Consider the following 25576-nt stretch of genomic DNA (forward strand, 5'->3'; position numbering starts at 1 on the left):
GCCCAACCAGCTGAAATCTGAATGCAAAATTGTAAACCAATCGGAGAGCCGATCGAGCAGCCAATCAGGATGGGGCAGATGAAATTATGCTTCCAAATAGCGGCAAAAGTGCGTGCGAAACAATTTTCTGCTATGAAAGAATACGGAATACACATTTTTAAATCTGACTCTTTGCCATGCCGGGAGAGGAACTTTTGAGGAATAAATGGCAAACTAATCTGGATAATATAGAGTCATAGACTTCAGCATCCTGATAATACATAATAAATTCCATAATAATTTATGACACTAATTTAAAAAAAAAAAATACAGAAATTTCGTATATTTTTTTACTAATGTCGAAATTCATTTTAAAAAATTAACAAAATACGACAATTTCAATTCCAGACATGAAATTAATACAATGCTTTTTTTATAATAAATAAAATTAATTAGTAGTTTAAAATAAAAATTGATGGCATTGGTGCTGAGATTTTGTTTGCGCTTTTCTTTTACTTTTCATTGAGAAAAAGGTGTCATGTAATAATCGATAGAAATGCTTTCTTTCCTCTCCCTCAATCTTTTCTTTAAGTTTCACAAAGCTCGTCATCACAGCTCAACCCTTTGTGACGTGGCGCATGTCTGGAATGAATAATTAATGAACGCAAATTAACGCGGCTGGAAATCAGAACGTCTTCACTCTCCCCCAATTCACCACAAGACGTCAGAATGTCACATAGTAGGCTGAAAATAAGCATTTTCTGCATTTTGATCTCATTTCTGGGAAAAAGTGTTGCGGTGCATTTCAACGTCAGCTGCATTTTCAAAGTCTGCGAGAGATTCCACATTAGAAATTTGCATTTGCTCGACTTTGCATATGGAGGAGGCTCCTCTGAATTTTTACCCAACACTATTGACGAGTTTTCTAACAGAGGGATAAGAATCGCTGGGCATCAAATGAGCGACGGAAAGCTCCAGCTGAAAAACTTGAGCCGAGGTTTGCACGCCCTGAACACAGCCTACCTGCTATTCAACTTAGACCCTGCTTTTCCACTACAAAGTCTCTCAGTAAGTTGTAATTAATTTTAATAAGGCCAGAATTAAGAGAAATTTCTGGTTAAAGTATAGCTAATTTTCCCAATTTTTTAGAACAAAATAAAAAAATTTAGTCTCTCCTAAATAACAATTTATTTCATGAAATATTTTAACCAAAATATAGATTGTTTGGTATTCAATTTTACATTATAATATTAGATTTTTTTTTATTATTTCTTCTTGTATTGGGGATTTTATGTTTTGTAATAATATTAAGTTTAAAGTCTTAAATGATTTATACAAAATAAACATGTAATTGGTTAGTGCAGAAGTTTCATAGTGCTCATGATAAAATTTTGAAAATAATTTTTTCATGTCAAAATTTTTCTCCCAAGGTACAAATCAATTGAAGATGTTGACGTTGAATTTCATTTTTTAATTAAATTGATGAAACTCATAAAAATATAAACTCAAAAACCTCACCACGTGAATAATAAAACACAATTGAAAATGGTCAATTTTAATATTTTTTTCGGTTTAGTTCCAAGACGAGTTTGGCACTTCTCCATCGCTGTTTATTTTTTCATTTGTGGCGATCAGAGGAGGTTTCACTGCCCAAGAAACATTGCAGCACGCTTTGGCCAAAGTTGATTTAAAATACGACAGCAGGGCTTATGCCATGTTCCAGTCAGCCCCACGAACATTTTTTGAAGTACTTAATACAAAAATAAAAATGTTAAATAATTATTTTTCAATAAACTTTTATTCTTAAAAAAGGTTTACCGAGTTTCCAGTTCACGTAAAATAACAATTAGGCAAGAAGACACTTTGTCTAGAGAGACTTGGAAGAGCTTGCCATTGACAGACGCGAAATCTTCACTCACAAAAAGCAGGAGTAACATGCAAGGTGTCAAAATCACTGGTCTAGTGGCTTCAATTTCCACAGACATGGAGGCCGATTTTGACGACTGGACAAAGGCATATATCATGATCTGGAAGAATATCGCATTGAACTTGAATTTCACGTATTGTACATTTCATATTTGAGACTAGAAATTTATAAATGAATAAACTGCAGATTTTCAATCAAAGACGTGGACCGTGACTTTTTACCTGAAGCCAGCTGGGGAAGCATGTTGGAGGAATTGAATAAGGGCCGAGCTGAAGTTTCTCTTTCACCAATTATAATGCTACCCTCCACGGCAAAGAAAACGGATTTCACAGCCCCTGTTCATAGCGTCAGGTATTTGTAAAATTTGTCATTACAATTTAGGTAGTTTATTTTTATATATATTCCTCATTAAAACTTGTAGTTTTTCTGTTCTAATGAGAGCGACTGCCAGTGAAAGAATTAGATGGACCAATTTCCTGCTTCCATTTCATTCCTCACTTTGGATGTGCATTTTGGCGGGGATTTTAGTGTTGACCACTGTTCTCGCACTCTTTTGGAAGACGGAATTTGAAAAGCGACACAACACGAAATTGAGTTTTATTGAAATTTTCAGCGAGGCTTTTGTCTGTATTCACGGAGCCGCTTGCATGCAAGGCAAAAAATAATCAAAACTAAAATTTCAAAAAGTAAAAATTTAAATAACTCTGCAGGTCACCCTGACCCTCCAAACTATTACAGTGCCAGGGCGATTCACCTATCGGCCCTGGCGTCAGCCGTGGTTGTGATGGCCACTTACTCGGGGTCAGTCACCGCTTTCCTTACAGTGCGGGTTGACAATCGACCCTTTTCTGAATTTGATGATGTGTTGAAAAGTGTGCGATTTAGACCCTTCACAATTGAGAAATCTCCTGAGAGCACATTTTTTGAGGTAAGTAAATTGCAAATTAGCATCAAATTTGTAAATATAAATTTACCTCTTTATTGGCAACCAATTATCACATAATTTTATAATTTTTAATCAATTATTTATTTGATAATCACGTTTGAAAATGAAAATATAGACATTCCGGAGAAAAAAACTAATATTTGTGCAAAGCAGTGCAAAGAATTTAATTAATTTTTAATTATTAAGGAAAAAATTATTTCAAACGTTTTCTCCCTAATTGTGTGAAAAAAAAAAATAAAAAAATATTTTAATTTATGTAGGAGAGTCAACATCCCACTCTGAAGAAATTTAGATCCAAAGGCGCTCCTTCCACAGTTCCAAATCTCGCAGCCGCTATGCAGATTGCTTGCAGCAAAAATGTATCCCTATCTGCTCCATGGACCAAAAAAATTCCTGCATTCGTGGTTGCAAACATCTGGGTTGACCGACTTCTGGATTTGGCTCCTTGCACCCTCACAGAGTACCCTCTCTCGATGCACCCCTTGTGGCTGGCTTTTCCTATTGCGCCAAAACTGCCTTACAAACGAATTTTGGACAACAGGTATTTTTTTGCAATGTCGAAATCGTTTTTAGAGCAGAGAATTTAAGAATCAGGAGAATGTTCGAGGTTGGCGCAATTCACCGTTTTGAGGCTGAAATCAGGAAAAGCGCACGGATGAGGAGAGAGTACAAGGAGGTGCTGATGAACCAGGGCAAAAAGAGCGAAAATATTTTATCAATGAACATTCTTGATTTCACTCCTTTGGCAGCTCTTCTGGGAATCGGCGCCGCAGCCTCCCTTTTGATTTTCATTTTTGAATTCGTCGTATATTACTTATTATGAACATAAATTGGCACAACTAGAAATAGTACAGATTGACTTATTTTTACTATCATTTTAGAAAATCAGAGCTAGAAGTCACAATATCTTACATACATGGGCAGAGCGCACTCTGCGCTCTGCGATCTGCGCTCGCGCTCTGCGCTCATGAGCGCGAGCGCAGAGCGCGATCGCACGATTTTCAAAATCGTGAGCGCGAGCGCAGAGCGCGAGCGCATTGGTCGCTGAGCGCAGCGCTCAATTGCGCTCATTTTGCGCTCAAACCAAGAGTAAAAATTCCCGAATTTGATCAAAAATTGTAATGAAAAACAGTGTTTTTATACCAAAAACTTAAAACTGATCCCAATTTTGGTGATTTAACTTAAACTTTATCATTTCCAATTGCCGATGTATTTTTTGTTATATTAAAAAATTGTCTAAAAAGTCGCACTTTTTCCTCGGATAAAAATATTTTTGAGCGCAACGCGTGAGCGCAAGACTTTTTAAAAATTTGAGCGCGAGCGCAGAGCGCGAGCGCAACATTTTCAAAATCTTGAGCGCGAGCGCAGAGCGCGAGCGCACTGTTGCCAGTGATCGCGAGCGCGAGCGCGAGCGCAAAATTGTTGAGCGCACCCATGTATGATATCTTATTAGCCATTTTTAATAGAAAAATTGAGTGAGTTTTCGGAATGACCTGCAACACTTAATTTATTGAAATTTCTTTTTAAAATCACTCACACCTCATCCAATTTTATTATTTTTTTTTTTTTTAATGAAATTTTATCTTTTTCAAATAAATCAATTACCAATTTCGAATTTTATTTCACCTAACATTATCATTTCTAAAAAACCTCAAACACTCAATTTTTATAAATAATATTCTGTAAAATAATTTTACTAATAATCAATTTATTTATAGTTTTGAACTGCAAATCATACAATTTTTGTATGTAACATTAATGAAATCTCAATAAGGAGCATTTTTTGAAAATTAAAGTCACGTTTTTATTCTATGGATAAATATACAACTGTCTCGACTCGAGTGCAGCACCGGTTGCATACTTAAAACAGTTTTAACGATTTCGCCTCTTAAAAATAAATATCCGTGTGGCCATTAAATGTGTGACTCGTGTCTTTTTCGTGATTGGCGCTTTCCTTTGTAAAAAAAGGTGACTTGGCCCAACAGAAAAGTTCCCTGACACGCGGACGGCGCTTTTTTCTCTGATAAAAAAGCGCATTTTAAGCACGCACTTTGTTGCTTTAATTGACTTCCTTTCCGCGTGGCAGTAGAAGTGCTAATCATTAATATTTCAACAGTGTTTGCTCTTCAAGCCGCGCGCCCACACCTCATTATAATAATTGATGTCATCACTCTAGCTGTGGTGCATGTATATTGAGTTACGTCAACGAAATCACGACTCATCTAATTGACAGGCAAATATTTGCAGCGAAATAATTGAACATCACTTATGACGACTTTGTATATTAATAAGAAGAGGTTTACGCTGGTGAAAATAAACAAAATAGATTTTTCCAAGGCAAATATAATAATAATTTATTATGGAATGACAAGACGGTATATTTGTGCGTCGATGGTTATGTACATTTACACGACGTTAATGCACTCTGTAGGTGCGTGAGCAATGTTTAATACACTAAGGCAACTTTTCAGCAAGGTACACAATCGTTTCCGTTTGAAAAATATGCTAAACATACACAATATAAGCTAATAAGTACACTTGTTCTCGAGATCAAATAATATGTAATTTGAAATTCAATGAGGGTTGTAGGGTTATTTCAACTGTGAACTAAAATGAAAACAGTGGTTTTGAAAGTAATTTGATTTTTAAATTAAATAATTGATTGATTACTTTACAAATCTCAGACGTTTTTCTCGAATAAGCCCTCAATCTACTACATATTTCAACTGGCAGTGGTGTGAATTTATGATTTTCAGGATTTATTGTTTATACATTGATTGGCGCCAATCACCATGGCCGCCACATGCTGTCGTGGCCGTCGGGTCCGGTAGCGTGTCTGGGCGCGTTCTCGGCCTCGGCAAATCGAACGCCCTGCATCACGTTGATGTTCGGGAACGCCATTCTGGGGATTTTGCTATTTGATGAGTCGCCGAGGACTTCGACGTGTCTCTTGGGTGGAGGGGGTGGTTTCATGGAGAAGTCTAGGACACCCTTGGATGAGCAGGGTGACGTGTAGTCGTTGCCAGACGTCGAAGCCACGGCCAAGGTTTTGAGCTCGAGCGTCAGGGCGGTGGGTTTGACGACCTGGGGAGGCGAGGGGCTTTGCGAGCAGGGGTAGGAACTGGAGGATTCGTCGCCACTGCTGGTCGAGGACGGACTGACGATGATAGGGGGTCGTGGGAGATGCGATGAAGATGGGCTGATGGACCTTTGGACGGCCGTGAAGGCACTGAACCTGGTTCGGTCGACGGTAGGAGTAACAGGCGCAGGAAAGTACGGGGGCACACCATTGTTGGCGCCACTAGCACTGCTGCTACTTGAAGGCAACACAAAGGCCAGTTCTCCGGAGGGCAAGCGGCTGGGGATGAGTTGGAGGCTGTTGGTCACCCTGGTGTTGTTGTTGTTGACGTCACCAGCCGGGAAGGGCATTTGTATGGAGGCGTTGGGGGTGGCTTGGACTGGGGTTGGGGTAGCAATTGTTGGATTTGTTGGGCTTGGAGCGTTGTTGATGTTGCTGGCGGAGGGAATGGTGACTGTGGCGTTGCTCTGGCCAAAGTTGAAGGGTGTCAACTGCTGCAGGCCGTTGACGCACTGGTTCAGGTGGTTCATCAGTCGCTGCTTGACCGCAGGTTCTACGCCCTCCAGTCTGGCCACATATCTGCTGACCTCGGAGGCGCACTCACTGAAGCCGGTTTTGAATTTGTGCACGACGGTGGGGTCGGTGGCAACGGCGACGGCCAGCTGTTGACGTTGGACGCCCTGAAGGTGCTTCACCGTCATTTCCAGAATGTCAGCCTTTTCAAGTTTTGAGTGACGTGCAGGCTGGAATCAGAATAAAAGTCCAGATTAGTCAATGCTTTTGAAGTCGAGAACTAATTAACATAAAAAAATTCTTGTTTTGGAGTGGTTGTTTTTTTTATAACGAAATGCGAGATGAAAACAGAAATGTTTTGTTTCTTTTATTTAATATTTATTTAGTTTTATTTTTCTTACATAAAAAACCATGAGAATGAAACGTCATCTGATTTGAAAGCAGTTTTTTATAACGTGCGTGATTGATTTTTTTTTCAACGGACAAACACTTTTGAGTATAAAATAAAACAATCGCGATTTTTACGACTTTGCAGAGCAGTTATATAGTTTGCATAAACATCGGGTTGCCGTTTCAAGACCCTGAGAAAATGTGGATCAAGTGTATGTGTGTGTGTGGACCTCTTTCACTAAAAGTCCGGCAGCGCCGAATATTATGTAAATCGCTTTGTCTCATGCCGAAAACTCGCAATTCCAGTTTGGATATATCCCACGACCGAGAGTAAAAAATATGCAAAATCGCCAAGGCGGCTTCTCTCTGTGCGTGCATGTTTTTTGTTTAAAAGGCATACAACAGCTGGTTATAACTACTTTGTCGCCGCGCACACAATGGGGGAAAAGCAGAAGACACCCGTTCAAGAAAGCATTCAGCTGTTGCGTGTCCCTCCCGGTCGCTCACGAGGGTGAAGTGTGCATGTGCAACCCCTGGCCGTGGGAATCGCGTCTCAAGCAGCTGATGCCTTTCTTTCTTTATTCAAAGACCGCGCACCCCTTATATGTATACGATTTTATATTGATTTCGATTTCAATATAAGGAAAAAGTAGTGCGCGTTTTCCCACACGCGAAAGAAGCGTGTGGAAGAAAAGCAGTCGTGCGTCGGCCGTAATGAGCTGAGGCACGACAAAGAAAGACGCAAACAATAAAAAAAAAATATAATGCATCCCTGCCGAGTTTTCGCTTTGCTGATGTGCGTGAAAAAATTTAATATACGCGGCATTAAAGTTGTCAAGGGAAAAAAGAGAGAAACACATAAAGTTCCTAGACAGATGATCACATTCTTTTTGGTTCTATAACAATTTTTTTGTACTCTCATTCAATTCTGTAAATGTTTGCCATTAAAAATTAAGTGCAACCAAATTTTAATATTAGTAAAAAATATGCACATAAATTTTTCCGAAACGAAATTTCTTTTTCATCTTCTTGTATTGAATTTAATATACGTTATTAAATTTTGGTCTCCAAAAAAAAATATGTTTGACATTGAATTTTTAATACTCACGTCTTTTTTCATTGCGTCTAAGATGAGCGACTTGAGCTCGTTCAGGCAGTGGTTGATCCGTGCTCTCCGCTTTTTCTCCATTATCGGTTTATTGCACTGAAACAGAAGGACAAGGGAAAAATAAGAAATTATTGCACAAATCTTCAGGGCGTTTTTTTTCAGCGTTTAACAACACGCTCTTGGGCGTCGTATAAAAAACTGTGAGAACAAAAACCGGCAGCACACATAATAATCCAAAGCTTTGAAAAGCTTCTCTGCTGCCGGAATACAAAATCAGTGTTTAGAAAAGTGCCACACGCACACCGGTGAGAGTTTCAGCATTCGCAGCTCGCGGCTGTGTTTATAATAATTCGAAAAAGCGCTCCGAGGCGAATTTCTGAGAAATCTGGTGGGACGCGTGCCTGTTCGGCGCCGTTTAGGTCTTATGAGAGGCGCGTCGCTTGGAAACAAATAATAAAAATGAAATTTGTGTTTGTGCGAACAAAACAATCCACTATCATTTCAAAGAGGTGCGCTTTTATCTCCCTAACCCTTTTCTCGTGTGTATTATGCTGGTTTATGGCGCCGGATTTACATTCAGAGACGCACAAACCCGCGGCCAAAGGAATTATCCTCTCCAGCGTATTATCCCTTTGCCGAGCCACCGCCCTCGACTTCTCTTAAAAGGGATTTCGTGCAAGTCTAAATGATAAGCCAAATGTTTTACTTGTATAAGACTTAACAATGGGTCTTTCTTAACGTCTCAATTATAGACATTAAATAATGTGTAAAATAAAATTTGAACTGTGATCTTTATATTAATTATAAGTAATGTAAAAATTTCATTTCAATTAGCGTCCACTTTCAATTTAGTAAAAAAAAAATGATTAAATATTGAATTAAAATTTTTGGAATAAAATCCAAAATGTATAAAAGATTGCCAGGGAAGCACATACGTTTCAAAAGCTACTATAGCTGTAACTATTTCGGGCTCAAATTTTTAATGTGAAATAGCAATAAAAAATAAGATTACAAAGTTTACAAATTATGAAGATGATTTAATTTTAATTGAAATTGGTCAAATAAAAGATTTTGGTAAATGAATATAGATATTCATTTAAACGTAAATAAATTGAAAAATATATTTTTATTATTATTTTATAATAATCAATAAATCAGTTTTAAAGTGAATCTACATTTTATTCAATCTATTAAACCTGGTGTTTGTTAATCAGTGCTAAATAGCAACAAGTGCTTTTTTCTAGAGAGTTCAAAAAGAGGAAGTAAAAAAATCAGTTACACGCCGAGAAATCCAAGTCAATTTCCTTCCGAGAGGAAGTACGAACCGCTCTCTCACCGTTTCTCCGACTTAATTTACAAATCAACGGATTTTCCATTCATCCGACCGTGAAACGCCGAAAAGCAGATTCTCATCCAAATCGCGGTAATTAGCTGAGAGCCAGGAAGCGGCGGCGGCAACCCTTCTTAATAAACTTAATGGAAGAGTCATGATTCCCAAGCGGCATTTGCATTGAGCCAACAATGCCAAGGACACCCACATGCAATCCTCGTCTTGAAAAAACGCTATCATAATATTCACACACACGCTCGAAGGCGGATCACGACGAACCCGCCCTCGAACGCGCGGGGAGCACACCTGTTGCCTGCCAGGCTGTTCGTTTATTCCCACGGATCGACACCTGTGTCCTCCGCTGCAATATTATGATATCTGAAGCGACTTTATGCAGAGCGGCTTCTGTGCAATCGGCTCTTCCGGCCACCCCCAACGCCACTAACACTTTTGATAACCTGCGAGACTCATTATTTGCAGAGAGGAAATTGATTATTATTAAACTGAAACGCAGTAATCATGCTCCGAGAGTAATATCATTGAAAATAAATATTTGACACAACTATACAAGGAGATTGAATAAAAAACAACTTCAAAAATTTTTTAAATTTGAAATTATATTGTTTAATTGTTATGATATTAAGATTAGAAAATGAAATTAAAACATTTAAATTATTAATAATATTTTGAACTGTTATAATGTACTTTCTTTTTGTAAAAATATGTTATTTAATTTTAAAATAAAATATATTTATAAAAATTATTTTTTTAACATTTAATCAAACATTAACAAATTATTTTATAATTTTAATTTAATTTTTAAACAAAAATATCTTGTGCGAACCTCCATTTCCTTTCCACAAACAAATGACTTTTGAAAACCCCCTTTTTATGTTCCATGTTTTTTTAACCGTAGCATAAATCGCCCGCAGCAGGAGCTAATTTGCAAGAGAAAGAAAAATGTCCGCAGATATGATTTATGTTACAATTACATTTCCCAAGAAACGCCAAGAAAAATAACATATCGCGCTCGCAGGTGCTGAAAGTCTCGCGCGCGTTCATCAGTCATGCAGCTCATTTGCCATTAAACAAATAGGGTTGAGCAACGCCGCCGTGACAATTATCCGTACTCGCGCTTATAAATAATAAAAACAAGCAAAAGAGAGAGAGGCAGGCGTGTTTTATATATTTGCTCGTTTTGATAAATGCAAGAACAAATCCTGCTCACGGCGCAAAACACACACACCATAGCTCGAGAGACACAGAAAAGAGCCTCCCTATCTGCCGCGTGTAATCTCGCGCCCAACAGATTAAAACGGATAATCTTTCAGCACATATAGAGTGAGAGGAAAGTACAGTCCCGCCGTGCGCGCGCCTATGTGTATCCTCATCTGCATTTTTATCGCGGTGCGGCATCAACACCTCGGCTGGGCGCTTGACAGTTACACCTCACACCGGCGCGAAGATAATTGCAGGTCTCACTTCGAGACGAAATGCGCTAACGAGAGGGTGATGTAACTGCAGACAATGCAACTCGACACTGCAGGACTTTGTTGTTGTGGTTTTGTTGCTCATTAATAAAGATGAAAAATATCAAGCGTGACATTTTCGCTCGTTTTTCATTCCGAGAGCGAATTTAAATTTAAAAACATATCCAGTAATTTTTTTATTATTTATGACAGCTAATTATGCAAAAAATAATTTGTAAAACTTAAGGATATAGTGAGCCATTTTATCATGAACGGCTGGTATAATTGAAAATTTAGATCTTATTTAGATAGGAATAAAGTAATTAATTAAAAAAAATTATATAATAACGCGATTAAGTGATTCCTTAATATTATTTTGGTTGTTCTTTAACGAAATCTTTAAATTATACCGTGTGCAATTTTTTTTTTATTATTTGTTTGTCAACTTCATAACTTTTATAAATTTTCTATAATGGTCTTTTGATTTTAATTTTTTAATAAGCTTAAAACTTTAGTCAATCAAATACTCTGGTATAGAATTCAAGAATTTTTGTATTCATAAACAATTTGATTAAAAAAATGTTGAGCAAAAAGATGAAAATAATTATTATTGTTGTGTTTTTTTCAAATTTTTACAACTATAATCACATTGATTACATTCAATTTTTGATACAGTTTGTTTGAGATAAAGGTCAAACAAAATTATACTCATGATTATTAAATAAATTACTTATTAATTGTATCTTCTGAGACTGTGATTTTTTAACCAAAGATTAAAAATGATTGATGTATAGCCAAAATATTTAAAATTGAATACGACGCAGGAAAATTTACCTTTAAAATCAACTCGGCAGAAAATTACTAATGACTATATTTTAGAACAATGCTTGGACAGGAAATATTAAAATTGCTAATCTTTTATTTAAAAAAAAGAGAGTGAGCCACTGATTGGGATCGCAAAGATTTTTTCTTCCCATGATGCCATTTGCACCTAACAACTTATGCAAAGCATGACTCTGCTGTAATAATGCCAATAATAGTTACTTTACACTTTTCATGTGGTGCACATACATTCCAAATTGTATTCTCATGCACGCGCGCTCAAAAAGCGCGAGATTCTCACATAAATTATGCGCGAGAGCCGATTGCCAAGTACGCGACCTTTCGTGTGGCAATTTTTCAGAGAGCCGATTCTCTCTCTCATCTATTTTAATTTTTAATGGTCGTTAAATTATATGCACGCGGCCGATGTGTTGATACGTAATAAAACATGCAGGATTTAAATTGGTAATTATTATTCTCTCGCCTGAGTTCGTATTTGACGGCCAATTAGAAGAGGCGAAGGACACGCGAGTCGACGAGAGTTATGAAGTATTTTCACGCCGATTAATTATTCATGCGTTAAGAGTCAGTCAGAGGCGTATATTAACAGCAGCCGAGAAAGAATAGTGTTGACAGATATGGTCGGGCGTAAATTTTAATTTTATTCAGCGTGTATGTACAATGAAGAAAAAAACGAGTGAGTTGCTCGTTAAAAACGGGGAATTTCTATGAAAGATCTGAACGCACGGCGCCGAGAGCAGCAGCAGAGAAGTGTGTTTGTCTCAACAGGTGGTCGACCAGTCCAACTTATTACATGTATTGAGTGAGAAAATGATTTCTAAGCTTGTTCTCTGTTTTGTGTGTATAAAGCAGCAAACGGGATGAATAAAAGAAGAATCAGTGTGTTCGATTTGCTTTCGTCACGATTCAAAAAGCAATATAATAATAAACATGCATAAATAAGCAGAGTAATTAAATTTTAGAAATATAACAAACTTACTTTGAAATTTATGTTAAGGCCAGACGAGTTTGGAATTACATTTTAATAACGATCAAACAAAAAATAAAATAATATTTTATAATAGCAGGAATGTTATTTAATACAATTAACCAACAATTAAATTTAAATTATTTGGTGTATTAACAAAACATAAATTAAAATCACTAAAGGTTGCTGTTTTAAGAATAAATATTACAAAAATATATAAGTATTTGGTGTTAAATTAGCACAGTTTTTTAAAAACTTTACATTTTTTAATTAGTTTCTTACTCAAAAAGTGTAGAAAAATACTATTATTGGTTAACAATTTAATTCAAGATTTAAAAAAAATAACGTTAAGAAAAAACAATGAAATGTGATAAATTGTATTTATTTGAAATTAACAAATATTAATAAAACAAATTGTATGAAAATGTTTTTTTTTTTAAATATACATTTTGACTTACTTTTCTTAACTCTGCCTTGCTCAAAGTGTTGGTTGACGGGGTGGACACCCCCGTTGTGTTGACCGTGGAAGACAGTCCCATTTGGTGGTGCGTCCGAAGTCCGTAGTCTTCGTCCATCTGCATGTTGATTTACGTAAATTATCCTTGGGCGCGTTTGGCGTATACGGTGTGCACTTGTGGCGCGTCCGACGTGAACTGAGCCTTGGGAAGAAACTCACACTTTTGAGGAGCGCGCGCGATCAAGAGAGAGAGAGAGAGAGAGAGAGAGAGAGAGAGAGAGAGAGAGAGAGAGAGAGAGAGAGAGAGAGAGAGAGAGAGAGAGAGAGAGAGAGAGAGAGAGAGAGAGAGAGAGAGAGAGAGAGAGAGAGAGAGAGAGAGAGAGAGAGAGAGAGAGAGAGAGAGAGAGAGAGAGAGAGAGAGAGAGAGAGAGAGAGAGAGAATGAATATAAAAAAGAGGCACGGCAGCGTGTGTAAAAATTTTCAGAGGGGAATTTTATATAATCAAAGGTGGGAGTGCAGGAATCTCCGCGTGACGCAATGCGATTCAAGAGAGAGATTTTTCATCCCCTCGAGAGTGAAACTCCGCCCCTCGAACTTTCCCGCTCGCGGTGCGTTTTAACGTGCAAGGGTGGTCTGGTGGGGGGAGAAAGGTTAATTTGGAGAATAATGATGCAGGTGAGGGAATGTACGCAATAACTCGCTCGGACATCTGGCCGTGTGTGACATACGTGCAGAGGCGAGCGTGGGAACTTGCTTGCTCGTGTGGCTGTCGAATCGAAAAAATGATAATAGCCTGCCTTGCGCTCCTTCTGATAACGCTCCTCGCCGCGCGACTTACGCCGCTATTTATAATATAATGCTGCGACGAGTGTGACCCTTTTTGTTAGCATGCATGAATAAATATATAAATGCGCACCTCGACGGCGGAATAAAAGTATTGCTCCTTCGCGCGCCACCGACATAATTGCTCCTTTTAATTATGCATTCTCTTTTGGCGGCACAAATGTGTTTTGTGCTGTCAGTAGCTTACCAAGAGTATATGCTTTTATCTTGATAAACATTTGTAATTACACACAATCAACTGAACAGTGCAAGATTCAGGACAAATAAGCGATTTTAATTTTGAAGTGTTTTATAATCAACTAAGTTGCTTCAAATGCCTTTTTAAATAATAAGATATTATTAAAATAATTTTTTATTAGTATAGATATCAGATTTTTTAATTCTTTAAAATGAAAATTTAATTAACAATTAAAGGTTTTAGGGGTGCAAGAAGCCTATTATTTATTTCATTTATTTATTATAATTTTTCATGAGGGAGAAGAAATTTACGGAAATTTAAGTGAACTGGGAGATTTATTTCTTTCAAATAGTTGTTAGAGCGCATGTGTTTTTTCTGTTCTAATTAGTGTAGAGTAGTGTCTATGTTATTTGCGTTGTAAAAAGTGAACAAGTTCGGGGTCTAATTTTTAAGAGGTTTTTACGTGGTTTTAATGAAACTGTCCAGTCCAAGTTTTTCTCCCACAGTTTCAGTAAAACCACGCAAAAACTTCTTAGGAGATTCATCCATTACAGATAAACTCACATTTTTACATACGAAAAATATAAAATTTTATTAAAAAAATTTTATTCATAGTTAAATATGTATTATCCAAATTATATCATAATAAAATAAAACATTTTTTTTTGATAAATTTTAGCAAGACATTTCAGTACATAAATTGAATTTTTTGATAGTAATTGCAACTTTGTTTTTATTTTTCTCCTCTCAGGTGAAAAACGAAAATGAAGTTTATCAATTGTTTCTGATAATATTTAAAAGAAATATTTCTGTTAAGAGTATTTAATATTCATATAATAATTCCTGTTTTTCACAATTGTATCAACATCATCCACATTAATTCATCATTAATAATTCAAGTCTTAAATAAATCATTACCATTTAATCAAAGTGTACCTCTTAAAAACAAAAACAGAAAAACGAAGTGCAAAAACACTTGCTTGCAATTGAAGTCGCGAATTTAATTCAACACTTTTCCTCCTTTGTCCACAAAACACCATTAATACGCGAATAAGAGCAACGTCTCGTGTCGCTTCTTCGACCGCGTGTCAAATAAAATAAAAGTGACTCGAGACGTTTCGCTGCTTAAATAAAACTGAAACAGGAATTGGCTTTCGTTCCCGGCCTCCTCTGATTACTTGAATTTCATTGAGGCTTCTCGCTGCTGCTGCATGAGTAAGTCTCTCGCTTGCTCGCTCGCAAGACGGTCCATTCAGCAGAGATGACACATGAGACGATGCGCGCTACTCCTTACAACACTTTGGTTCACATCAAGAGGGAAAGAAGCTTTAAAAGAGCGGCGGCTATGTATGCTGGGACACGACCAAAACGGATGAACGGATGGGTGCATGATGAAAGTGATTTTGTGTGAACGGAAGACTGAGATTGCGTTTTGTGACGCATCAAATTATCAAAGATTACAAAACAAAAATAAAAGACAGTAACAAACTTGATAAAAATGTGCTTCCGAAAAAAATGTCAAAATAATGTTTCAATTGCAAATTTTCTTTATCGTTATCTATAGGCGATGGAAAATTAAGTAAGCTATTAAGTACTAAGAAATAAGAGAAGAGTTTTGTTCTTCTTTTGGATCAATTTTTCATCAATATTTAAAATGATAGAATAAAATAATGTAACCGGCTGGCCTAGCTACAGTGAGGATTATGCTAAGGCAACATTTGAAATATCCAAATTTGGTGTAGATTGATTTAAAATATAATATTGCAAGAATTTGTGTTAATTTTCCTTTTTATTTGAATGGATTACAATACTTTAAAATTTTAATTAATAAAAATATAATGTTAAAATATAATTAAAATAAACATGTAAAATTATGTATTCATTTATGGTAAATATCTTTACAAAAAATGAGTAAAAATAATGTATAAAACAAATTGTTATTTTCAAAAATTATTTGCATTTCTTTCTAAATTATCAATTGTACTTTATTACTCGTATAATTATAATATTAACTTATTAATGTGGTTTAATATTTTTTTTATATTATTGAATCAAATTATTAACAATAAGATAAGAATTTTATGCTCACTACATTTATTTTCCTTTTTCTTAACAAATAATTTATGCTGAGCAAAAAGTTTCATAATATAATGTTATAATTTCTTATTAATATTGGATCCTATTATAATTATATATTACAAATTCATTTATAGCTCGGGATTTTGTTAATAGAACAATATTTAAAGGGAAAAACGCCAATAAAACCCCCTGATCCAAAATCTATAATAGATTGAGCTAACAAGAAAAAAAGGCAGCTTTTTTAATTATAAAATAAATAACTAATTGACTACAACGCAATTAAATATTTTGGATACATTTCCTTTTCTATCAATCGTTTTGATATTACTTTCCCCAGTACAAATAACAAATAAGTTACCATCAGATTTCTCAGCGAGGGGCTTATTTCTCTGGATGACACGCTCTTGCGCGTGCAATTTACTCAATCAAGAGAGAAGAAGAAGCTCCCCTTGGACCGGACGCTGAGGGCGAATCACTCTCGCTCGCCCGTAATTCATTTGGTTGGCAAAGGGCAGATGCCGATAGTGGGATGCTTTTGTGCATGAAACAAAATCAGCAGGGGCTTATTTATCGAATAAAAAAGCGTGGTTGCGTGCCACTTTGGCCGAGAGCGAGGAGAGGCTCGCGAGCGGGGGCTCGACGCAGGAGGGGCCGGGGTGCGAGGGTCGCCCGCCAAAGCAAACGTCCGCCACTCCGAACGGCTGCCTCCGTCTTGCTGTGAGAACGATTCGAGCCCCGAGTTCCCACACTAAACCGCGCGCGAGACTGAAGGAGAGAGAGAGAGAGACGAACCCCTAGCTGCTTATGGATGGCTTCTCTTTCTCTCTCTCTCTCTCTTGTACCGCTTCTACTGTTTCTTTTCATTTAACTTCTTCTTTGTATTGTGCTCGTCCTGCATATGCAACTTGCACACGACCCTTCTTCTTCTTTTTCTCTTTATGCGCCGAAACGCTGACGGGACGCGTGTGCGTTGCAGAAAAAGGGTCGTCTTCAACTCTCGCTCTCATTACGCCTCGCGCCGGCCGTCTTTCGCTGATTTCGGGAAAGGGATGCTGCGCGCCGAGTGGCACGAGACCTAGACCGTGGTTTTTCTCCTAGAAAATAGAAGAACAAGTGCAGCCACACGTGTGTGACATCGCACGTGTGTGGTTTTATCTCGACAAACCCCTTTTTTACTTGCTTAACGCTGATGCGCACTTTTCCAAGATTGAGAGTAATTTTATACGTTTTTTTGTTACACTGTTTAGTTTACAGTTATCTTTCGTCTTTAGATAGTGGAGTTCAAAATTTGGTTTGTTTGAGTTTGAAACATTTTATTAGTTAATAATATATTTAATAGGATTAATAGGTTAATATATTTTTAAAATAACAATTGATCCTACAAAGACACACTTCTTATACTTCTTAATTAAGAATTAGAAAAAGTAATACTTTAGCTAATAATCTTGATCTAATGAATTAAATATTATATTTATATTTTATTCCTATATAAACATAACATAATGTACATTTTTTTACTAAATTGGTTAAAAATGTTAAAATGTAAAGTTGATGGAAACATCTTTTGAATGACTGCATTATTTCAAAAGCAATTTTCACCTTAGCTAGACCAGCTTGGAAATATTCAATAACATGATCATTGATGTTTATGGCGTTATTTAGTAACGTAAAAAATTTAAACGAAAAATTACTGTCTATAAAACTGTTGTCGGTAAAATTATCACTTTTGTTACATTTTACTCAAAACAAATAAACAAAAGCGGTTATTTGAAATGTTCATTAAAATTTTTCAATCCATACTGGTTTTTTAAAAGAACTTATAAATTTAAGACAGAAAATGATATTTTTCATTGATTATATGATTAATTAATAATTTAATTTTTTGCTGAATAGATAGTAACAAGTCCCATAAATTTATAATAATAAACAATTTATTTTGTCGATTTTGTTGAAAACGTTTGAAAGAATAGCAACCAAGAGTATTATAATGAAAAAAAAATCCTTTAAAACGGAATTAAATTTTTTTTATAACATTTGGTAAGGGCTACATTTTGAAATATAAGAATGATATATAAAAAATTAATAATTATATTGAGTTGGTATGTAACCGTAAGGTATTTCCTGATTTTTCGCATGAGTGATCTCAAGGGGCGCAATTCACCATAATCACCACAGACGTTAATCAGCAGCATCAACTCAGTCTCTTTTAATGCTTATATCAAATGGGTGCGACTTGTGTGTGTTTTTTTAATGTATTAATTTATTTTATTTATCCGCGGCAAATTAATTTGCATAAAGAGAGGCAGCGAGCGAGCGAGCAAATGTAGGCAGGCATTCAAAAGTAGGTGGCTCCACCTAATTTGCATAATTTTAAGGCTGGCCGTGAAAAACACGGACGGTTCAAAAACAATCATGAGAACAGATGGAAAAATTTTCTATGTTAAACGCGGGGAAGAAGGAATCCGGCTGCGCGTTAATTTCGTGCTTCCACGATTAAACATAATTGTGAGAAAGAGCCGACCAGTCGGAGAGGAATGGCAAAGACGAGTTCAGGAAGGGTTCTCCAAAAGGTACAGAGCGCGCGGCGTGTTTCCACCACGGTGGATAAACATTAGGCGTGGGATCTTTTCCTGGTGGTCGTACGCTCAACGCGCGCACTCTTCATGCCCCCTCACGCTCTCCTATTACCATCACAGAACAGATCAAACGCTCAGGGCTCTTCAAAATAAATATTGCAATAATAGTTTTTAAATTAATTTTCATTTTTACGATAGAGTCGCTGATCTTAGCTAGAAAATCGCAATTCATTTATTTCTCAATTAAATATAGGAATTTAAGGTATGTTCCACTCTTTGTCAAATTGCACTGAAGTTTAATTTGCATAGCAGTTTTATACTTGTTTGAACAGGATAGTAGATGAGAAAAGGACCTCCAGCAATTTAAAACTGGAATAGTATGAAAATTGCGTGTAATAGCAATTAAAAAGTTTTCTGACAATATATCTAACAACTTGATAAGCTTAATTTTGTTTTAATACAACACAACTCAGCTCAATACGCTATAAACTAGTACAAATTTAAGGAGTTATTTAATTAATTCAACCACGTTACAATTTAATATAATTTGAAATGCAAATTAGATCACTTAAAATCAATTAGAAAATTTAAATTATCAATGATATTTCCTTGCACATTGATATTATCTTGTCCATTTACTATTATTATTAATTTTTTTCTCATAAATTATTCATTCCCAGCAGCATGAGTCTCACTTGATATTTGAAGAGCCCTCTCTGCTCTGAAAGCCGATGCATCGGCTCGGCGCTCCTCGGCATTATAATATTATTATTTTATTTTGCCCCCCTGTTTCAATTCCCTGTGCCATGCTCGTGACGAGCCTCGAGGCTGTGTGGGAAATGCACCTTCCTAGGTAGGCAGGAATGCCACTGCATGCAGACGATCGGCGGCCCCCAAACCCATTCCCAGACACGGACTGCTGCCTCTTGTAAAACGCCGTTTATCTCGTCGTGATCTCATCGTCCACACGTGATTACGATTATGCCGCGCATTAGAGCTGCCGCCGGTGGAGAGTCACTTTATTGCTTCAAATTTACTCAAAATTGCCAAATTAAAAAAGATATTCACAATAATTATTTGATAGGTCAATAAATTTGGCAAAGTTATCCTTGTTGCAAATAATACTGTTGTTAATTGTCTTAAAATAACAGTGTAAACTACATAATATGATTTTCCTTGAGATCAATGTAGCTGATGATCAATACATATATTAACTAGATTTATTTTTAAAATTAAAAAAATCTTAACACATATATGTTCATAGGAAAATTAGTTATGATTAAAATATTTTAATTACAAATGGCAATTAAATTATTTTAGCGTTCAGTTAATTTTTATGCTTTTTTATTTTTATTTTGTAGTTCAATCTTTAATATCTAATAAATTAATTGTTAATTTGCCCTGCTCCCACCAAAACTAAATAAATATGCAGTCCGTGCCTGTAGTTTGAAGACAGAAAATGAATTTTCCTTTGGTCTGAGCCGTCTGGTTTTCCAGAGATGAGTGGCTGGCTCGTTCCCTTGGCTTGGCAGTCACGGTTTCTCGAGATAAACAGCATATATATTTAAATTGTAGGAACACGACGGCGGCTAGCTGGGAAGAGAAGCAGAGAGAAATATATAATAATCATGGAGTTCCGAAACGCGCTCTTCTCGGTAATTTTGAATCAAGCTAGCGCACGCATGCATGCCAGGAATAACCATTCGATTCTTTAAATTGAATTTCCATTACTCTCATGATCGCAGCCACCAGGGAATTAAGAGTTTACATACAGATTTTGTAATGTGGCTCTGGGAATTGCTGCAGCGCGGCGTAATTGGCCTATTACACTTTGCGGTTTGCTGAGACTTTCAGATGCCATTGGGGGAAACTCAATCAGTTGATGGATAATTTTAAAAAAGCCTATAGACCAAATTTTCGATTCAGGGGTTAAAAATTGAGCATACTTCAATGTAATAAATATTCATTTTTCAAAACTTATTCATCAACTTAAAATTGAAGCATATAAAATTTAACACCCTTTTTCGAATGTACAAGATTTTTTTTTTTTAAATTGCAAGGATTTTTTTTTTGTAAAAATATTAGTGAAATGTTTTTTTAACAAATTTTATAGGCTAACAGTGTCATAAACTTCATCCAATTTATTTGAATTTAAAGGATAATTCATTTTAATGATCTAAATTTTCTTCAAGGAAAAAGGTAGCATCGTGCGTGGTATATTCAAAGGTTAATAAAAATTCAGCCCTTCAGGAAGCTGTAAATTTTATTGGAACGATGTGCATCGGCGGGCGTTTGGGAGATTTTTAATAAAAAAGCGGCAGAATGTCACGGACCATATATTACGATCTATATCTTCCCTCTCTCATAAATTGTAATTTACGACCTTTTTCGTGCTGCTCTCTCAAAATTAAATCGCCTCTCTCCATATAAGTAAGAGCGTTATCACCCTGCGGAGTAATTTGACCAAAATTATAATTCCGCCTAGCTAAAGCGATATTAATTTAAAAATGTAAAACTATATCCAAAGGGCTACCTGTTGTCCGGCAGTAAAATATTACGAATAGCCCAGGAGCAGTTTTTGCGCTTAATTTATGGTCAAGCCACCTTAACTACCATGTTACCCTTTCTGGACCCTGTTCGCGGCTTATCGCGGCTGTCCATCGCTCGCTCGCCGGCCGGTATGGTCATCTTATTTATTCTTCATCTGCTCCCTCAAGCTGCCTGGCTAATTATTACTTTTGCAAATTTCCTGCAACGGACGCACCAACGCTTACACAGGAGAGAATTATTACATTTGCGCCTATTTAATCTGGGCAGTGTTAAAGCAATAAGTTTTTTAAATGACAAAATAATATTTTTGAACCAATTTTACTTTTATATGCTTAGCAAAATATTTATTTACTTTGAAACATATAAATTTATAAATAATTAAAATGTAAAATAATTTTAAAATTAATAAAAAGATGTATTAAAATTTTTATAAAAATCCTTATTATCAATTTTTTCCTTCTTTTCTTTAATAATGATACATTTATGTAAAATAAACTTTTATAAAAATAAAAAAAAAATACAGTATTAATCAAATGCAATCTCTGATCACCACTATGATTTTTGATTGTTAAAAGCTGAAAATTGAAAAAGTAATGCAAACGCGTCTTCTAAGATACACTGCATGTTTGGTGATTTCATAGTTTAATTTTAATACACAATGAATAATTCCAATCAAAAAAATTGAAATCTGATTTAATTGTATAGCACTGCCCTCAATAGTGGTAGCTTGGACTCGCTTAGATTATTTTTATATTGAGACGCAAGGTTTCATTTGTTTGTTGATTGTGTGAGTGATAATTTATAAGAAACCTCCACGCAGCGTCTCCTTTAGTTTTTTGCCGTTTCTATTTTCCGGCGGCTAAGCCGCCCTGGATATAATTATTTAAATAAACTAGAGAATTATTGCTATTTGCCAAGCCTGCGAAACAAAGACAGCAAACACCTGAGGACAAGAGGAGATCTGGACCGCGCATTTTAATTTAGCGTCTGTCGGCGAGCGAAATGGAAATGCGATTAAAATCTCATATCTGCGCGTTTGGCTCCTGTAATTATTACTTTTTCGCAGTCCATTCGTCATGCCTGCTCTTGTTTGAGTTGGATTATAAAAAGAATTAATATTTTATGGGGGCTAATATGGGGGAAATAATTTGATAAGGTCATCAAAGGTCTCTCCAGCCTAAATTTTAAACTTTCGGTACCAGTTTAGGCTTCTCTAAAAAATATTGTACTATCTTATATACTTCAAAACATATTTTTTGTTTACTGCATTTTAAAAGTTACAAATAAAATGAGGATTTTCTAGATGTTCAATAGTATATAAAGCAAGCTTAAAAAATATTGCAAAAGACAAAGAAATTATTACCGAATTTGAAAATCTGCACATAATAGTAAATATCTTTTAAAATATAGAAACAAAATCGTAAGATAATAAAAGGTGTGATTGGAATGAAGGTGTATGCAACTTGCTCAACACGCGTGCCATACAGGCTGCTGGTGTTTCGTAAGGAGTATCGTGAAAAGGCAAAGCTTTTGGGAGGGGAACATCCAATAGGCAATAAATTCATAATTAAATTGTTCCATCTGAATTAATACAATTATTCCAGCTAATTGATAATTATCTTAACCGTTCATTTTATTAAAAAATAACAATAAATTAGATAAAGGAACCTATATACAATTCTTCCATTTTTCCTTATTTATATAAACATAACTGTCGATTTTCTGAGAATTTTTGAACATATTTATTAAAAAAAAAACAATAACAATAATTTTAATTCAAAGATTGGGAAAAACATAAAATAATTGATCTATTTTATAATTTTATACTTCTCCTAAGCCGAAAAAAATTAACCCTCAATTAAAACACTTTTCACAGACTGTGACCCGACCTTTTTCAGGGCCACCACATCCAGTGATAAATTTTGAACAAAAAAAGAAATTTAAAAAAAAAAATTAAATCTGCCAGGAACACTGTCTAGGCTTTCAACAACTCGCACCGACTCGCACTACCTATTTGTCAATAGTGCAGTTGAATGGAAGCAATTTACGATCGAAACTTTTATTTTCTCACGCACATATAGAAATCGATTGCGGTGAGATTCATTTCGCTTTCGGCGGACGTACAAATGAACTACGCTTAGGAAATTAGTAATCGCCGCCAGTTTGATTCTTCTAGCGAGAGAGTTGGTATCGGAAGATGTTGGTCTCGGGTACGTATGTATGTAAAATGCATGAGCGACTGGTTCTCCGTTTACGGCGGGCCGTGCACGTGCCACCGCGGCGAGCGAGCGCGCGACTGTGGGAAAACTCCGCCCCCAGCCGGCCTGACCGCTCGCCGCATGCCTCCAAGGCGAGCTGCTGCCTATTCACCGCCGCGTTATTTCTCGGTCACGCGTACACTCGCGGGCCAGCACAACCGCCAGCTAGCGACCCCGCACAGCCGACGTCGCGCCTCCGAAGCAGACGAACGCCTGCCGAGCCAAGACTAGGCAACCGGCCCGGCACCAAAATTATTTTAATCAAAAAATGAAACATCCTCTATCTGATAGAAAAAATGGAATGTTGATCAAATTTTAAAATTACTTTCAATTAACTAGAACACTCCATTTTTTCCCTATCCATTTTTTGGTCCAAATTAGGCGATTTTACAAAAGAACCAAGAACTGCGAAATTTTAAAGTGTCTTCAAACACCTATTAAATTCATGGTATTTGCATTGAAAAATCAGCTTTCCTTTGGTGGTTTTTGTTGAGTCATTTATTTCTCCATAGAAAAAGCCGATTTTCCATTTAGTTGCAAATTAAGTGTATTGGTGTACCACAAGGCAATCTCTGCCTCTCGAGATACATCATCCAAATATTCAAAAATTATAAATGAAAAACTACAAGATTTGAGAAGAGAAAAAAAATAATACAAAACACAATGAATCAACCCTCGATCGCACAATTGATCTATGTCAATTCTCTCTATAATTTTTATTAAACTAAATAATTCTAGCCATGAACGCAACAAAACTCATTAATTAATTTTAGTAAAATAAGTTTGAGAATTTTCCTAATTAAAGCCCAAATCTCCATTATACTATTTTTCAGCAATTTGATGAATTTTGTATGCTTATTGATAATAATAATTTCCAATCCGCATGATTTTAAAATATGAAAAATGGTTCACAACGTGTGTCTCTTAGTTTCAATTATTATCTATACTTTCAGGACTAGCTAGGCAATCAACCCAAACAGGGACTGGAATACATTATAGTATAATAAATTCCCTGCTATATGGCATTATCAATTGCATTTTAATGAACGGTTTAATATCGCTGTTTCACAACACGATATTTTTAGATGTATGGCAGTAAATTGGGTTTTTTTACTTTAAAATTAAAGAAATAATTTATGAGGCCAGGTCACTCACTGTCTTATCACTTTTAATTATACGCCTTCACACGCAGGTCGCGGTAAACGGATGTGGTGTGGTGGTCTGCGTGGCCGGCAGTGATATGAAGAGGTCGAAGGACGAAGCAGGGTAATTAGCGTGTTTCAGGGCAATTTCGAGGCGCCTTTTGATAATGAATTCAGGGCGAAGTGGGTGATAGTGTCACTCAAGATTCCTACTTTTTTAATTTGACGTAGGCATTTTCTGTTGGAAAATATTGTGGCAGAAAAAGTAAATGAGAAGAAAAAGTTAAGTTGGTTGAGAAAAAAGGGGGGTTTATTTTAATTCAAATCAATTCATATGATTCATACTAGCTTCTAATTTATAATTTTCTTTAATTAACTTAACCAAATTATTGAATTGCAAAAATTCAATCACGAAATCACGGCATTAAAAGTAATGAATGTAATATGTAATTAATTACATTATTCAATCAATTATATTCAACTGTGATTGGACAAATTTTTAAGGTATTTTCGGACAACTTTTTCTACAACATTTATCAATACTTCAGAGAAGAATTAATAATTATATTTTAAATTATTCAAAATGATAAATGATTTAAAACATTTTGGAGTCATATTTAATTTATTTTGGGTAATCAGGTTAAAAATTATTTTATCAACGTGATAATCGTTTTACATAACTAAAATTATATTTAGTAGTTATATTTTTATATTTTGACCAACCTTGATCTCAAATTCCATTTTTTTTACGCAATAAAGCGCTTATAGTGTTGCTTGTCATACCATTTTTTATTCTAACCATGTTTTTTAATTTACTACACAAGGTGGAGCTCATTTTTTAAGTAGAATGCTAATTTCTTAGTAATAAATCGGCAAAATCTTTACCACATTGCGAATTCCTAAACTTTTTTCATTTATCCCATCAGCAGGTCGATGGTGAC

At 35.8% G+C, this 25576-nt stretch overlaps 1 protein-coding gene across 8 annotated transcripts in view; it reads right to left on the reverse strand.

Annotated features, from left to right (window-relative positions):
• Positions 1–5185: 5185 nt before the first annotated feature.
• Positions 5186–25576, reverse strand: part of LOC132197685 (transcription factor HES-1-B-like) — a 201888-nt gene continuing 181497 nt past the window's right edge. For 6 of the 8 annotated variants that reach the window (XM_059621142.1, XM_059621139.1, XM_059621140.1 and 3 more), the window contains 2 exons: positions 7943–8038; positions 5186–6674 (listed from right to left, as the gene is read on the reverse strand). In XM_059621142.1, the coding sequence (XP_059477125.1) occupies positions 5640–6674; positions 7943–8023 (1116 nt within the window). In that variant the 5' untranslated portion in view covers positions 8024–8038 and the 3' untranslated portion in view covers positions 5186–5639. Of the gene's footprint in view, positions 6675–7942; positions 8039–13009; positions 13246–15208; positions 15268–25576 lie in introns of those variants that run through there. The other 2 variants (XM_059621136.1, XM_059621135.1) reach the window with 2 other exon arrangements.

This window comes from Neocloeon triangulifer, unplaced genomic scaffold (assembly GCF_031216515.1).
Source record: "Neocloeon triangulifer isolate White Clay Creek 2 clone unplaced genomic scaffold, ASM3121651v1 ptg000012l, whole genome shotgun sequence".
Classification (NCBI taxonomy): Eukaryota; Metazoa; Arthropoda; class Insecta; order Ephemeroptera; family Baetidae; genus Neocloeon; species Neocloeon triangulifer.